The following is an 18,157-nucleotide window of genomic DNA, read 5'->3' as shown; positions in this document are numbered from 1 at the left end:
GTGAAACTTTTGAAACTCAACCGAATTTATTATTAACGGTTATATACATTGAAATTTCTTTAACATATTCCCAATTCTTCTGGAGGATTGCATGTTTTCTGTGGTGTTGACTCTTACATTTTCTTTAAAGAGTCATAATGTAAAAATTTAATGAAGCTGTGGAAGAAAGTTATAAATACAGACCCCAAACCCACCCCCAGGAATGCCCCGATTTTAAGCAATAAAACACAGGCAGGAGAAGGCATCAATCATTATTCTTTATCTAAATCTCTGAAGAGGCAAAAAGGATCATATTAGTGTGTTTGAAAAGAAAAAAGTGTCCTCTGTGTTATAGGTATACAATCCATTGATGAGGTCGTCATTCTTTAAAAGGAATTCATTACAAATTCAGAAAATGTTTAACATGATTGGTTACACCTAGTTGCTAATGGGACACCTTTAGATGACCACAATTTGATTGATAGTCCTGTTTTGTTTAGGATGTACATGACATTTTAAATAAATGTAGTATTTTTATTTTAGGAGATGTGTGAACTCCGCCACGTACATCTTGTTTTCCAAAAAGTAAAGAACGGCCTAATTTTATGATCCAGCTTGGTAAAAAAAAAAAAGGAAACGTAGTACTATAGAATAATGGTTACGGCATAAATATAACATTTTCTCTTAAGGGGTTATATAGATAACAAGAAGTACATTTATCGTAGTGAATAATGAAATAACAGCATCAGCTTTTAAGCATAAGCTCACAAGGATATGAGACTCGGACACATGCCAGGTGCACATTGGACCAGGGTTCAAATTCAACTTTTAAAAAGCCTATATTTTAAATTCTATGAACAATTATGTAAATTCAGAGCTGTTTTAAAGTGATGCCCGGTTTTTGTGTTGCTCCCTCCATCATACCATGGAGCCTTCAATGTAAAACCTAAACAATATGAGAAATTCGCTTCCATTGACTGAATTGTTTTGCAGTGATAATGCGATTTTTGTTTTGGACTCCCATTACTACCCTGTTTCTTAAAGGAACGTTTGAGATTTTAAATTGTATCAAGAGTAATATGTAAACGTTACTTTTTTTCAGCAATAAAAAATGCTGTGTAAAGGAAACCTGTATGTTGCCTTTTGATTTACATTAGGGAAGGTTGAAGGGTAGATAGAACTTTATTTGTCCCCAAGGGAAACTTGTTTTTGTTTTTACAGAAGCTCTTTAAATTATTGGGTAGATACATAAGAAGGTAAATTAATGCACACACTAGAATATCAATAGAGCAAGAAAACGTCTTGTGTGGCAGTCCCAGAGAGGCGTTGTGCAGACAGATGTATTGCTGTTGGTATAAAGGAGCCCTCATAGTGTTTCTTGACACACTTCAGCTGTAGTGGTTGAAAGTCCCCAGTGTGTGTGTGTGTGTGTGTCACAGAAAGGATGCGTAGCATTGTTCATAATGGCACTCAGTTTTGCTCTAACTCTCTCCTTTGCTATGACTTCCAGGGGGTTCAGAGTGTGTCCCATAACTGAGCCAGCCTTCTTAATTAGCTTGTTGATTTGGTGGGCCTCTCTCTTGAAGTGATGTTGCCAGGCCAGCACACCACACTGGCCATCACAGAGTTATAGAAGATGTGAACGATGTTGCATTCCACATTAAAGGAACGCAGTCTCCTAAGGAATAAGGGCCTGTTCTGCCATTTCTTATATAACTCCTCTGTGTTTGGAGACCAGTCTAACCTGTCCGTAATGTGGACCCCTTGAATAGTGACTGGACATAGAGGCTCTTTGGTGCGGCAAAAGTCAATCGCCAGCTCCTTGGTTTTATGTACAGTGTCCACTGCTGAGGTGGGGCAGATTTAGTACACGTCCTTCATGTGATCTATTCTGAAGCTGTCACCAATGCACAAGCCCGATGGTGCAGTTGGGACAATAGAAGTGCAGTTTTTTTTTTTCTGTTGTGTGCACATGAGAGGGTAGAAGGTCAGTGCACGATCGGTGCACACTATGATATATTTTAGCCTTCTACAGCGTAAGGTTTAGTGACTTGCACATTTTCCCTGAAACAAACCATGGCATTGTGAACAGTGCGTAGGCGGCTACCATCTTTCTTGTCCTTCTACCTGACCCCAATCATTTTGCCTTCCGATCCCCCATTCAATCTCTTGCACCATGGTGAACCATCAGGGCACCGAGTCATATGGTGCCACAAACATCAGTTTTAATTTTCGTGTCAATGCCTGTTGACCAATTCACATTATTATCATCCCTGTCGCTTGACTCGACTAATGGCTCAGTTTCAGTTTGATCGAAAACTACCTTTACGGCTTTTCATGTACACTCTGTAGTTTTGGTTCAAAGCTTCATCCCCCCTTCTCCTGTACATTTGTGCTACCTTAGGGTGACAGAACACTTAGAAATATTAATGCATTTTTGCAGCATGATGTTATTTTATCTATTAGATGGCAGCACCATATATTGTCCCAGGAGTATTCTGGGCTGTAAAGCAGATCATTGCAGTTCTTGCTTTGGAATAACCAGATGGACACAGAATTCTGGGCCCGGGTCATGCCAAAGAGTTTAAATGTCACATGATCTCTCTAGCCCTGGGGTTTACAACCTTTGTCACCTCTGGGAGTTCAAATATTTTGATTTTTTTTTTACTGAACGTTTTGCTGGACACAAATTAAAGTGAGAGCTCTTAACTCCAAACCGCTCATCCTAATATTGCATTTGGGGGAATTTAACAAGCAGCATGAGTTTTTGTATGGTGTTTAGCTTTTCTTATGTACATCAAATGCTTTTTTATTTAAATGTTAAATAAGCAAGTGGTTTGATAAGGAATTCAAATAAGAGAGCCTAAAATTTCTATATTTTTAGTGTACACATTATACAGCTACATATGAATCTTGATCAAACACCTTTTACATAAAGTCCAGTTATCCAAAAAAGAAAAAGAAAAACGGAGGATGAAATCTCTAGGTCAGTTACAGAAGTTGAGTGTCTTTATGTGCTCATTATTGTCAATATTAGGTTCCACTTTTGGTAACTGTAAGCACTTCAACCCGTTTCTATATTTTTAAAGGAAGGATGAAGGTTACCAAACATTGGCACCTCTGTCTAAAACAAAGCTTTCCACTCTTGGTTAATATTAATAGTACTAAAATGCAGTGCATTATTGGTAATTGTTAATATTTGTCTTTGGCAGAATTACAGAAAAAAAATGAACAGTTTCTAAACTGTTCTTAAAAAAAATAATAGTACAAAAACAAGTTCACGAAAACTAAAAACCTGAAGACATTGGAGGGCTGCACCAAACCTTACAGGGTGGAAGGAGGAGTGAGAAAGACGGCAGTCATCGGAGTGATGTCCCCGGTACACCTTAGAAATCCAAAAGCACGCTGAGGCACCAAAACTGTTTTAGGCCAGTTCAAGTAATGGTGCCTTTACTATATATATATATATATATATAAAATTAAGGAAAAAGCATAGTAGACTTAAGAAGATTACAGAATCAGCCTAAAACAGAAATGCCCTTTTAGGGCTGAAGGTTGTTAAACTGGGGCAAAAAAGTAAATATGTGCGTTTTCTTTTTCTATATATACAGTAACACATTTGTGTCCTATGGGATTCCATTTTGAATACAGGAGGGCAGAATTTCTGTGTTAGTGGTAATGACTGTGACAGGAGCCCTTGAACCCAACACCGTCGATAATGTCACCGAGATGAGCTGACACATAGGGACAAATCTCTCCAGGCCAGGGCATATTCCATAAAGTGCTTTTATTCAAAAACAAAGTGCAGCGTCAAAGTTCAATAAATCCATAAAAATCAAGTGTCCAGTGTGGTTAAAACCAACAATAAATAAATCCTTTAAAATCTGAGGTTAAAGATGGAGGAGTTAAAAATGCAGTCTCTCACTCCCTTCTTGTTCTCTGGCCCACCTCCATCACTCTCTCCCCGGCTCACCATTACTTGCAGCCGCGGAGACCCAACAGTCACGAGCTCCTTCTGTCAACCTCCGTCTTGGCCTCCAAACGGACGTCACTGCCAGACCGACGAGGCTGGCTCTCCTCCCGTGATCTTTCGCGCACCCGTGGTCGCTCCTCAGATCCAGCGGGATGACACCTCTCCTGCTCACCCCACTCGCTAGTTGTCAGTGGGGCGAACTAGCCCCCTAGAGCGCCTCCATCTAACGCTCCTTCGCGGGGCCCCCGCTCGTTCTGTCGCTCTCTCTCAGGGTGGCCAGATCATCCAGCCTAGACTGCCATTGCCGTCCTTTAACCTCCTTCCATTTCTCTTTTTTTTTTTTTCTCTGATTTTTTTCCACGATTCCTGATTTATCTCCCTCTCTGGTGTACCATCGGTTATATATAATCCATATACACCTCTCTCTGCCTCCGTGGGCACAGCGTCTTAATTACACACCGCAGGAAGCCAATGAGGCAAACAAGAGTGACCGCTCCCTCACGTACAGGTGCGACTCGCTCCAATCACCCCATTAACTCCCCGCGGTTGTGCAATCGCGCCCACGGAGAACGACACGGCTATACGGATTTAAAAAAAACTGACTTTTTTCGGAAGCCGTGGACCCGCTATACCACAATGACAAGTAGTAACTTTTACTTCCACAAATAAACTAAGAAAGGAGCAGTGCTACTGTATCTTCTATTGTATTCATTTGATCTTTTATCGTAATTTGTGCATAAGAAAGAATTGACAACTTTCAATATTAAATTCAGCTGAGATGAGTGCATTTTTGTAGACTTCAGTTCATTCAAGGATAAAGCAGGGTTAGGGATGAGACCTACAAGACAAGATGGGAAGGTAACCAAAGTGGTCTGGATGTGTGCAGGTATCACCATTGCCTCTGGATCTCCTTACCACTATGTATGTGAAAGGGGGAAAGGTGCCCCCCGGCACAACTTTAGACCGTTTTGGTTTTTTTTTGGTTTTTTTTTTTTTAAATAGGATTGGGTGATGTGGGTAAAAAAAAAAAACCGATGATTTGTTTGTTTGAATATTTCAACATAGAAATCATTTTGAAGTAATCTTTTTTTTTATTGGAATGAAGTCCACATTTTTCAAACTGAAAATACAATTGTAGCCATTTTAAAAATGACAATAGAAAGTATTTGTTTGTAATGAGAAAAGGTGCAAAATAAGAATTTTCAGTGCAGACTTTTCTGAACATTTTTGTGATTTGTTTTTGTTTGCAGCCAACATTCCTTTCACACATCACTTACAGGAGCCTAGTTTAGTTTTAGTTAGCCAATAAAAGGAGTCATTTTGCTTGACTTCTCACTAGGATCCTTTCCCAAAACTCTGTGGCTTTCCTTGTAACATTTTCTATTCTGCAGCCCTCCCTTTTCTTCCCATTACCTCAGACACACTCTTTCTGCTTCTACCACGAGTCATGTTTTCTTCTTCTTTGTTTTTCCACCAAACAAACTGATTAGCTTTCAGAGCAAGCACGCCAGCTTCTTTCCTCGGCTTATAACCACAGGTCTCCAGAGTGAGCCGCCTGTAAATGAGTCACTTCCTCCGTGTGCACTTTGACAGCCTTCCAGCCACCAGTCACAAACAGACTGCTGAATTTTCTTCTTCTTCTCCTTCTGTCGCATAGTCATCACTGCAGGCAAAAAAGGCACAGTGGTCATTTCTGGTGTGTTCTTTTCCCCCATCCCTAGGCATTGAACACCCTCTTCCTAACCTAATCGCGCTTTCTGTGGTGCAAAGTGATGAATACTCGAGGTGTTGGATGGGGATGGGTTTTATCTTCGTCCGTTTGCTTTCTCCCATTTGTTCCATTCTGCTCGATGTTTATGAAAGTGAGTGTGCGATGATGTTTTTGGAAAGTGCGGAATGCGCATTGAGCTTAGATAATATTAGTGTGTGTGTGTGTGTCAGCTGACATGATAAATAGGTTCTACGAGGGATATCCAGAAAAAAAGGTTACAACAGCTGTTAAAAATCGAAAAATGAATATATTTCAAACAAATTTACAGGGTATGTTCCAAAATATGTGTTTATTTCTCAACATAATCGCTGTCAACTTCGATGCACTGCTTCAGCCTGGGCACCAGCTTTTTTTATACCCTCGTGGAATATGCTCCGCTCCACCTCCGTAAGCCACTTCTCCACTGTCTCCTTCACCTCCTCATCATTGGAAAAACGTTTCCCACCCAAGAATTCTTTCAGTTTGGTGAAAATCTGAGGGCACAAGGTCCGGGGAATAGGGTGGGTGGGTAACAATATCCCATCCAAAGGACACAAGCAGGTCCTGAGTCACACGAGCAGTAATGGGGTCTGGCGTTGTCGTGAAGGAGGGACACAACACGAGTCAGCATTTCCCCTCCTTTTGTCTTTTAATTTTTTTTTTTTTTTCAATTTTTTTAGGGTCTCACAATATGTTTCAGCATTGATGGTGGTCCCTTTGGCCATGAAATCCCCCAACAAAACCCCTTTTCTGTCCCAGAAGACAGATGCCATAATCTTCTGCTCTGAAAACTGAACTTTGAATTTTTTGGCTGATGGGGAATGGGTATGGCGCCATTGTTGGGACTGCCTTTTGGACTCGGGAGTATAGTGACATACCCAAGTTTCGTCTCCAGTCCTAATAGAGTCAAGGAACGCCTCACCCTCGATTTCATAACGCTGAAGAAATTCACGTGCAGCCAAAACGCGATTTTTGGCGATGTTCTGGAGTCAACATTTTTGCACTCGGCTTCCTGTAATCAAGTTTTTCTGAGACAATTTCACCCATGAGACTTCGTGAGATGTGTGGGAACCTTTCATGAAGGGTGTCAATCGTCACACGACGATCACTGCAAATTTTTTCATCAACTTGCTGCAGAAGCTCTTCTGAAATGAGAGACGGCCTCCCATTCCTTTCTTCGTCATGAGTGTCCCTTCTTTGAACGACCTAACCCACTTGTAAACATGCTGACATGACATTACCTCAGGTCCATAAGTTTCCACAAGCTGACGATGGATCTCGGCCGCGGATTCGCGACGCAAAGTGAGGAACTTGATGACCGAACGAGTCTCGCATCGGCGGTAGGTGGAGCAAACGGCCTCCACAGAGGTTGACGAACTCGCTTGCTGTGATGACCTTTCACAACTGACTGACGCGGTCCCGGGCTTATTTTGACCGTTAGGACCCCCCTACACGCAGGTATGCCAACCTTCGAAAAAAATTCCCTGCACCCTCCAGGGCACTTGTAACCTTTTTTTTCTGGATATCCCTCGTAAATGTGAAGGTTCACATATATGTTTTAATTGCTTTGTACTCCTATTTGTTCCATTTTGCTTTGTGTTTCTGTTTTTAAGTACCGAAATAGATTGAATGGACTGCCTCTTTTAACTGCATTCAGACTTTTGCATTTTACATTTATTTGGTCGTCATCCAAGCTTTCATATCCAGGCAAATTCCAGACAATTAACTTAACGGCATAGTCTTTTTTTTTTTTTTTGGGATGTTCTCGTTCCTAAGCGATGCATTAGTATGTTTTGACTGTAAAAACAGCTGATCAAACTATTTGAACTTAAGTCTTGTCAAGTTTGAACTGTCTATATGGAATGTTAATTGCTTTTTATAAACTCAATAAAAAGTTAAAAACTAGGGTATTTGCTTGACTGTTTCTGTATCATTTGGTAATTTAAAAAAAAAAAAAAGTGATTTTCGTGTTTAAGTGTTGCTTTAAAACGATTCAGATTAAATGATTTAATTTCTAAAACTGCCCAGCCCTTCTTTTAAACCCGTAATTTGTGGCAAGTGGTGAGTACTGGAGGCACAGAACTGAGGCGCTAGTCTTCCAGCCTGTTGTATCCCAGATAATTTAATTTGAAAGATGACGAATTCCTAAACTGTCTGACTTGGGTTGACCTTTTAATGAAGAGCTACAAGAACTCCAATGTTGTTAGAGCTTCTCTGTCAGGTATGATGGAGCTAAGTCTTGTTATCTCCACAGGGAAGAAGCAGCTGGAATTCTCCAACAACTGAATTTATGTGACGGAGAAGAGCACCATGGGAAAAAGGACTGCAAATATTAAGGAGGAGGACAGCAAGTGGGAACCCGCCCAAACTAAACAGGAGAATCTCTGCGTTAAGGGTGAGGATTGTGAACCGGCGTCAGTAAGCATTAAAGAGGAGCCCGAGGACAAGCCATGCATGTCTGAATTTCAGCATGGCTATCCAGATGGGGCGGAAAGCGGACAGTGTTTATCTCCGAGACCTTCAGTCCATGTGAAGACTGAATCGGCCATATCGGATACAAAGGTGATTGCGAAAAAAACAAGGAGAGCAACAGCAAAAAATCGGCAGTCATCTGACAGTCAGTCTGGAGAAAGTGAGTGGAAATTTTTTTATTTAATTTTTGGGTTAATGGTGTTTACCCAAGAGTGGTCCTTGTGCTTCTATTATAAACACAGAAATGTCATTTACTATTTTATGGTGAAAAGGAATGCACTGTTATTTGGTAAATTTAAATGACAAGGTTTCCAAGCATAATGCAAATATTTGAAAAGAAGTAAGCCATTTTATAGGCAGTACAAGTTTTATTTCTTTTTATTCCCTTTTTAAATTTTCTTTGTTTAAGAAAACTCAGTCATGCTTTCAGGAGTCTGAATAAACCGAACTTTATTATGAACAGCAGTGGAGTGTCATGTAGGAAGAACTGGGACAATTCTGTACACTTCAGGAGTTGAGGCACTTTTCTATTATTCAGAAACCACCTGCAAACATTATCGTGAAGGCGATGCTGGGCTGTTCTAGAACATTCTAGTATTTCAAATGAGGCACATAAATATGAAATACCATTTGTGCCAAATTAAAAAATGGTGCAATTATGAAATCACAGGAACAAGTGTGTGTGTATAGAGAGAGAGAGAGAGAGAGTGCGTCATTAAATTGTGAAAAGGGCGTGATTGTCTATTATGAAATGTACACTTTGTTGGTTAATAATGCACCTCACATTTAATCATTGCATGTTTTATTTGAATGGCCTTCATTTTTTTTTTTATATAATAATGGGACATTACCGAACATTTAGTTTTACAGGTGGTTCTTTTGATGCCATTGCTATTTATTTCAGAATGTCTTGATTGAACGAGACAAGGACCAACAGAACTGAACCTGTTTCTAGTGGCTAATCCTCTCCTATGGGTTTACTGTGCTCTGATTCTAGGCAGCAGGCTACCAAAGATAATTCGCCCAACCTGCATTCCAGCTGGCAAAGACATGGAGACAGTTAACAGTTTGGACCATTTTTGCAAATGAAATTAGTGAGAAGTGCCCTGGTTTCCTGCCTAGCGCCCTGTGTTGGCTCCACCAGACACCCCCGTGACCCTGTAGTTTGGATATAGCGGGTTGGACAATGGATGGAATTAGTGAGAGGTTAAGTAAAATTACACCTTTTCTTGGCTGACTAAAAAAATTACAATATGCAAGCTATAGAAGCAACTCGGGGCCCCTTCAGGCAAGTTGTAATCAATGGTGTAATTAATTCTTGCCTAAAGAAGGGGCTTGAGTTGCCTCAAAAGCTTGCATATTGTAATCATTAATTTATCAATTGTTATACAGAGATCCCAGATTCTGATATTTACAACAAACTTCAGAAATGTGATGCTACATATGATACAGATATACAGCAAATGTGGGATCAGATACCTGTTCTCATTCCTGAATGTCCGTATTCCAGAAGCCTCTATCTATAGACTTTGGCACCCAAGGCTGCACCCGTCAACCAGCTTCAGCCAAACTTAAGCCCTGGTTGATAACATTGTCGCCCTTATTTCAATAGACACCGTATGGTATCGATTCACTCCTGTTCCTCTACTCCTGCCCCTGACTCTTCCTTGTCCTCTGTGTGCTCCTCTTGCCATTTCACACATTCAGACACTACATCCATTCACAAAACCGGGTTCTTGTACCTGCGTGACAGCTTCTTTCTGCTCCATTTTCAGCATTACTCACTGGGTGAAGCACGAGTATCATATATGCACCTGTGATACAGGACTGACCGCAGCGGTTTCTTTTTGTTTCAACTAAACATGTTCTGAGAACATGCACTTCTAATTGGCTTCCATTGAAGGGTGATTTATGACTAACACTGGCAGTGTGTAATTGGCTTTGCTCATTTATACATGAAAAGCAATTGAAAACACTAATGCAGTGCTGGACAGTATTAAGGTGACTAAGAGATCAAAAAGTACAAACTTTTTTGATAAGTTGTTAGAATCGGATGAGAAATGCATCAACACCATTACAAAACGTCTAAGTAGTGAAATGTGATGAGACACAATGGCCATTTGTACAAACACAGTGAGAAATGCTAATGTAGGTGGGGAAATGCGTCACTGATTTGAGATTTGCATTAAGAGTAATGAGAATGATGTTCCTGATGTCAGAACTGCATCAAAGCAATTGAGAAAAATGGTAAAGTTGGGCATCCTGACTTCATTTTTACCAGCACGTTTAGGTTAGAGATGAAGTCATAAAACATTTAAAACTTTTTTTTTTTTCCTCTCCCATAGGGGGCTCGCCCACCCCCTAATCCCCCATAGGGGGCACGCTGTGCACCAGCCACTTAGCATCTCTGTCTCTCGCTTTGTGAAGAGGGGGGCTGAACACATGCTAAGTAGATGTGGTTGCTCCTCCGAAATCCCCTCTTAAATAAAATTCTTTCCCATTGTATCACCATTTATTTATTTTTTTTTAAACCTCCTCTATGCTTGTTCAGCTGGCTTGCTGCTGATTGTGCCGAGCTGCGTGATCTGCATGTCTTGCAGCACGTCGGTCATTTGAAAGCTTGTACAGCAGCTGTCCCTTTTGTCTCACGGGATGTTCGTATCTCCAAGAATATCCTGTCCGACCCAAGATTTTTTTATTATAATAGAGACATATAAACAATCTTATTCTACTTATTTATCCATGATTAAGTATTTTGGGACCTTTGGATGGTACCAAATGTCATTATCTGGGTGCTGATTGGTGTTATTGAAATGCTTTCTAGTGGGTATATGTAAATGAACCTGCCTAATTAAGGAGGCTGTTTTGTTATTTCTTTCCAGCCTGATAATGGAGAACCCCAAGTAAAGGACGTCCATTTTGAATTTCCTTTGTAATGATGACTTATTTGTGATGACACACACTTCTGATGGTAATGCTGGCATGCTTTTGACAGCAGCAAGCTGCAGATACTGTAGCTCTCACAAATCCTTGAGACATTGACACACCTTTCATGCATAGTGATTCAAAATTTGTTGCGGATAACATCCATCCATCCATCCATCCATCAATTTTCCAACCTGCTGAATCCGAACACAGGGTCATGGGGGGTCTGCTGGAGCCAATCCCAGCCAACACAGGGCACAAGGCAGGAACCAATCTAGGGCAGGGTGCCAACCCACCGCAGGACACACACAAACACACCCACACACCAAGCACACACTAGGGCCAATTTAGAATCGCCAAACCACCTAACCTGCATGTATAACCTGCAGTGTTCAGAAGCCATTAAGAAGGCTAAGAGAATGTCGTGTTATAGAACACGATCTGTGGAGTACAAGTCCAAGGAGGTTCTGCTCAACCTTTATAATGCACTGGTGAGGCCTCATCTGGAGTACTGTGTGCAGTTTTGGTCTTCAGGCTACAAAAAGGACATAGCAGCACTAGAAAAGGTCCAGAGAAGAGCGACTAGGCTGATTCCAGGGCTACAGGGGTTGAATTATGAGGAAAGATTAAAAGAGCTGAGCCTTTACAGTTTAAGCAAAAGAAGATTAAGAGGTGACATGATTGAAGTGTTTAAAATTATGAAGGGAATTAGTACGGTGGATCGAGACTTGTATTTTAAAATGAACTCATCAAGAACACGGGGACACAGTTGGAAACTTGTTAAGGGTACATTTCGCACAAACATTAGGAAGTTTTTCTTTACACAAAGAACGATAGACACTTGGAATAAGCTACCAAGTAGTGTGGTAGACAGTAAGACGTTAGGGACTTTCAAAACTCGACTTGATGTTTTCTTGGAGGAAACAAGTGGATAGGACTGGTGAGCTTTGTTGGGCTGAATGGCCTGTTCTCGTCTTGATTGTTCTAATGTTCTAATAACGGCAAGGAGAAATTGTACAGCCGTAGATCTTGCATTGCTCTCAACAGTAGTCCTGTACCACGGTGGAGAGGGTGAACACAACCATATTCTCAATGCTTGCTTTTTCAGGCCAAACCGCTATGTCTGCACCCAGTGGAAAAACTGCATAGGATATTGTCGCAGCAGAGAGTTCTGAAGATATCGTGGGCTACGAGTATTGTCTCATGCCTTTATAGGCACGCATTCATTTTGACTGCACACAGCTAGAAATGACCACCGATGTGGACACGGCAGCCAGCTGGTGTTAACGTGCTTAGAGCCACTTCACCGATATGAATATTCTGAAAAGTACGTTATCCATCTGAGCAGTCCCAGAATATTGTAAATTCATCTTAAAATATTACATTGCAGCCCAATAGGCTGCTGTTCTGATTGGTGGGAATAAATGCTTGAGTGACAGTAACCTGTTAGATGAGGACAGGGAACTGCTGGATTCCACAAGCTTTAACACTAGAATTACCAGAGCCTACGAAAAAACTCGTAATTCCGTCCCACCTTAAACTGCTTCTTAAATCCCTTCACACCTCTCCGCCAGCGTCCTTTGTTCTCTAAATGTGCTGATAAAGAGAAGCTCGGAGCAGCCGGCTATTCCATCCCCACCAATTTAGAACGTGCACGAACTTCTCTCAGCTCATGCCTTGATTGAGTATCTGGGAGTGAAGTGGAGTTTTAGAGTGGAAATAATAGATCGTTGTTTGGAACACACGCATTTCATGTCTGTTCCGTTTCTACAGTAATCTGTGTCAACACATTGTTAAAACAGAAACTTTTTTATATTCTAGTAGTAGATGACAAAATGTAGGCATAAACTATATAATGTATGAAGCCTGAAGTCCAAATAGCAAAGAAACATTTTCACAAGAATAACACAATTGCACTTTTATTCAAACATATAACTACAGAAACAAAAAGCCGCCTTAACATGCGACATTGACACCAGTTTACTATAACTGACTCCGTGGTTCAATAGATTCACCCCGCTTGAATCAAGGGGTGACGGGTTCGATCCTCGCCCCTCCTTTTGAGAAGTAAACTGCTCTTAGTCTTACTGTTTTAGAATAAATGCATACATTTGATTTCAGTCTGTAACAGCCGGTGCAATTTATGATCTTTGTAAAGGTTAGCTTTTTTTTTTATTCACTTTTCACTCTCTCAGTCGCGTTCAGAATCAATCCATACAACCCCATCTGACACGGCTGTTTTCACTAAAGACGCGCTATAGCTCTGCAGTGTACCACGATGCATACTAACGCTACCCGGTTCTGACACACAAGCGCTGGCGAAGCTGCCTTCTTCGTGTCTCACCGTCACTTGCTTTTCAGTTTTATTGAGTGTTCCTGCCAGTCCCGCATGTTGCTGTATGCTTTTTCTTTTGTACTCCAGGACATGCAGAGGAAAGAATGGTAAAGACCAGTAACTTGGCTCTATATGCAATCATCAGACACTCCCCATCTGCCCGTGTCGTTCAAACACAGGAACATATATTGGTGTAAAAGTATAACAAAAGTGCACTTTTATTCAAGTGCACTTTTTCCATCGCCTTTTCCTGTAAGAAGCAGTGTACACACTTCTCTCTATGCTGTGGTTTCTATTACACACCTGAAAGAAAGAGACAATACATGTGAAAATATCCAGCATACAGCAACATGCGGGACTGGCAGGAACACTCAATAAAACTGAATAAAAAGAAAATCAAGTGACGGTGAGATACGAAGAAGGCAGCTTCGCCAGCGCCTGTGTGTCAGAACCGGGTGGGGGCGTTAGTATGCATCGTGGTACAGCAGAGCTATAGCGCGTCTGTATTCTGTTTCTTTTGTACTCCAGGGCACGCAGAGGAGAGAATAGTAAAGAGCAGTAAGTTCGGCGTATATGCAATCATCAGACACTCCCCATCTGCCCGTTGTTTTGTTATACTTTTCAATACTTTTATACTGCTCAAGCGGGCATGCTCAAAAAATACACGTGTAATGCCACGAAAAGTGCACGCAGACACTTCATTTCGCAAACAAAACAAGTGCACTTTTATTCAAAACTACCTGTATAACCGAAGAAAAAAGAAAGCAAGTTACAGTAGGCGATTGATCGACATCTTGCATGGTGCAATGCTAAGAAGTGCAGATTTTCATTCCGTGCTATATAAAATCATCACATTCAAATATTAACAGTTCCCACACACCCAAGGACCGTCCTTCCTACATTTACGACACGTGTACTTGTTGCCGTGTACACACCTCTCTGTGCTATGGTTTCTATTACACTGAATGAGCACCTGACACTGTACTTTCTTCCCTGGGGAAGGTCCCGATCAGAGAATTTCCAGTTCCTGCATAAATTCACACCGATCTGACGCTGTTCGTTTTCAAATAATATTGCATTAGTGCGATTATATTTTCACATATATTGTCTCTTTCTTTCAGGTGTGTAATAGAAACCACAGCATAGAGAGAAGTGTGTACACTGCTTCTTACAGGAAAAGGCGATGGAAAAAGTGCACTTGAATAAAAGTGCACTTTTGTTATACTTTTACACCAATATATGTTCCTGTGTTTGAGCGACACGGGCAGATGGGATGATGATTGCATATAGCGCCGAAGTTACTGGTCTTTACCATTCTTTCCTTCTTGTCCTGGAGTACAAAAGAAAAAGCATACAGCAACATGCGGGGACTGGCAGGAACACTCAATAAAACTGAATAAAAGGAAAAGCAAGTGACGGTGAGACACGAAGAAGGCAGCTTCGCCAGCGTTTGTGTGTCAGAACCATGGGTAGCGTTAGTATGCATCGTGGTACACTGCAGAGCTATAAGCGCGTCTTTAGTGAAAACAGCCGTGTCAGATGGGGTTGTATGGATTGATTCTGAACGCGACTGAGAGAGTGAAAAGTGAATAAAAAGAAAGCTAACCTTTACAAAGATCATAAATTGCACCGGCTGTTACAGACTGAAATCAAATGTATGCATTTATTCTAAAACAGTAAGCAGTTTACTTCTCAAAATGGAGGGGCAGGATCGAACCCGTCACCCTTGATTCAGGCGGGGTGAATCTATCGAGCCACGGAGTCAATAACAGTAAACTGGTGTCAATGTCGCATGTTAAGGCGGCTTTTGGTTTCTGCAGTTATATGTTTGAATAAAAGTGCAATTGTGTTATACTTGTGAAAATGTTTCTTTGCTATTTGCACTTCAGGCTTCATACATTATATAGTTTATGCCTACATTTTGTCATCTACTACTAGAATATAAAAAAAGTTTCTGTTTTAACAATGTGTTGACACAGATTACTGTAGAAACGGAACAGACATGAAATGCGTGTGTTCCAAACAACGATCTATTATTTCACTCTAAAACTCCACTTCACTCCCAGATACTCAATCAAGGCATGAGCTGAGAGAAGTTCGTGCACGTTCTAAATTGGTAGGGGGGATGGAATAGCCGGCTGCTCTTTATCAGCACATTTAGAAGACAAAGGGCGCTGGCGGAGAGGTGTGAAGGGATTTAAGAAGCAGTTTAAGGTGGGACGGAATTACGAGTTTTTTCGTAGGCTCTGGTAATTCTAGTGTTAAGTAAATTCAAGACTATGGGTGGACACTTTCAGAGACCGCATAAAGAGGGGAAGCCCATGCAGGAGTTGTGGATATTTTTTGGTGGATGAATATAGAGACGAGAATGAGAGTGGGACAATGCAAACACTAACACTGCAAACAATGTTTTACATTCCAGAAGGGCTACAGTATCCGACTATCAGAATCTGTCCTCTGTGTAAGTTTGTGGTTTTGCTAGATGTTTCTTGTGTATCATACCAATTGAAAAGTATAACTGAGTCATTAGGCTTTTAAAATAGGTTTATCAAAAAAAAATGACAAACCGTAACATGTTAAGTTATTTGAAAAACATTCACAACTCTTACTCCCAGTTGGAATGCAAGCAAAGTAGCACTAAAGCTCTTTGGTAGCCCACCACCTACAATCGGGCAAAAGTATCCATTCATCCATTTTCCTATCTTGCTTATCTAGGGGCAGGGCCGCTGTGCAGCTGGAACATATCCCAGCATTCATTTGGCACAAGGTGGATGGGGTGCCGGTACATCACAGAGTGAACAGACACACTCTTTAGGATCAAAGCATCAATCCACTTGCCCATATGTCTTTGGACTGTGGCAGGAAACCCACACATTCTTCTACTGCCTTGCCATTGTGCCGTGTGGAACAAATACATTGAAAATACATTCAGAAAGAGAAATTTTGTCCTCAACTAGGACCTCTTTGAGTCAGAAGCCAGACGGGAGGATGCCTGTTCATGCGTCTTTAAGCTCTCGTTATGAAGAGGGAGCTCCCCGTCACAGCAGTCTGCTAAGGGAAGTGCCATAGAGCAAAGTTACAATCCCATATTTATAAACCCTTGAATTTACATTTCAGGGCTGAGTTAATGCTTACACAAGATCTGACATTTACTCTGATTGGTTCACTAGCTCGCACACCTCTTATGCACCTAAATAAAAGTCATTTCTAGCTCTTAAGTTGAGCTCATATCCTTTTATGGAAACTGTGAACGTGACAGCTATCAAGTCTTCCAGTTTACTACTTGTTGTTCATCATCATCTGGAACATTCTGAAACCTTGGCTTACTTAACCCTTCATGCTACTTCTAAGTTAAATGCTATATTTTAATATGGACAGCATACCAAAACACTTCATACGAACGAACTGTTACCCTTAGATAACTATATTATTCTCTCAAAGCCCCCCATGTTTCAAATACTGGCAAAAGTGTTAGACAGTAAATGACAGGAAATTAACCAATAGGAAAAAGTTCAGCCCATTGGTCTTGATTGTCAAGTAACGAGATTCTGAATTCCTCTTGTAACGCTTTTCCCACTTTTCCCCATATTTGACCTGCCTCCTTCATTCTTGTCTGTTGCACACCTCCTCACCTGATGCACGCTTTTCTTGTTAGATCCCCTTTGACACAGTCCATCCACTTTCTCTTTGGTGATGCCCTTCTTCTCTGACCCGATGTTGCTGTATCTATCATTCTTCTCCCTACGTTGTTTCCCTCTTTTCTTATTGCCGATACCACTTTAATCTTCTCTTCTATATTTACTTATATTTACCCAACTTGCTCTACCTTTTGATTCTCTCATTATTGACCTTATCAAGCTTTGTTACTCCACACATCCAAACATCGTCATTTCTGGAGCATTGAGTTTTCTTTCACATACCTTAATAACTGTCCGGTATGCTGAACTGAGCACTCTTTTTTTTTTTTTTATATATACACTTCACTCTTCAAAGTCGCACTAATTCTTCAATCACATAACATTCTCAAAACCTTTTTCCAAACCTCATTTCATTCTGTGGTTTATTAGCCGTCCATAGTCTTATTGTTGATTCTGGATATTTGAACTTTTCCTCCCTTTGAAGCCTTTCTCTTTGGAGGTTAATTTCTCCATCTTCTTCTTGTCCCTAAAATCTTAGCTATTCTGCTTTTTGCTGCTAATGTTTAGACCTCTATCTGTGACCGTTCTTCTTCATTGCTCCAGTTCCTTTTCTGCAATATTCTTTGTGTTGCCTCTTTGCACAATGTCGTTGTCTGCACCATGGTACATTCTGAAGTAAATAGGTTAGCATTAAAATAGCCATTTGGAAAAGTCCCAATGTTCAAAATCTTTATAAATGTGAACATTTTCAAGTAAAACTTGTAATATTTAAATATTAAATACATTACTGATCCAAAACAAAATGATTTTGAATTTCATGCCTATATGGACTCACTTATGCATGTATGTGTATATGTATATACATATAATCACTGTACTTTTTTCATGGGATTATGTTGTAATTACCATTTTATTTAATTTTACCACACATGGTATTCTATTTATAACCATATAGTACATACAGTGTGATAATTGAACAGTTCCTGTGTCTGAAGTGGTGTGACATGACAGTGGGTACCTTCTATAGATTGTGCAATTTGATCCCACATCTGGTTGTTGTCCATGTGGACTGTGCAAGCTCTCCC

At 40.7% G+C, this 18,157-nt stretch overlaps 1 protein-coding gene across 2 annotated transcripts in view; it reads left to right on the top strand.

The window, feature by feature from the left end:
• Nucleotides 1–18,157, top strand: part of LOC120534509 (gastrula zinc finger protein XlCGF7.1-like) — a 40,518-nt gene that overhangs the window by 7,179 nt on the left and 15,182 nt on the right. For both annotated transcript variants that reach the window (XM_039762112.1, XM_039762113.1), the window contains exon 2: nucleotides 7,957–8,334. In XM_039762112.1, the coding sequence (XP_039618046.1) occupies nucleotides 8,013–8,334 (322 nt within the window). In that variant the 5' untranslated portion in view covers nucleotides 7,957–8,012. The remainder of the gene's footprint in view (nucleotides 1–7,956; nucleotides 8,335–18,157) is intronic.

The sequence above is a fragment of the Polypterus senegalus genome, chromosome 8 (genome assembly GCF_016835505.1).
Source record: "Polypterus senegalus isolate Bchr_013 chromosome 8, ASM1683550v1, whole genome shotgun sequence".
NCBI classification, from domain to species: domain Eukaryota; kingdom Metazoa; phylum Chordata; class Cladistia; order Polypteriformes; family Polypteridae; genus Polypterus; species Polypterus senegalus.
This window is presented reverse-complemented; position numbering and strand designations above follow the sequence as displayed.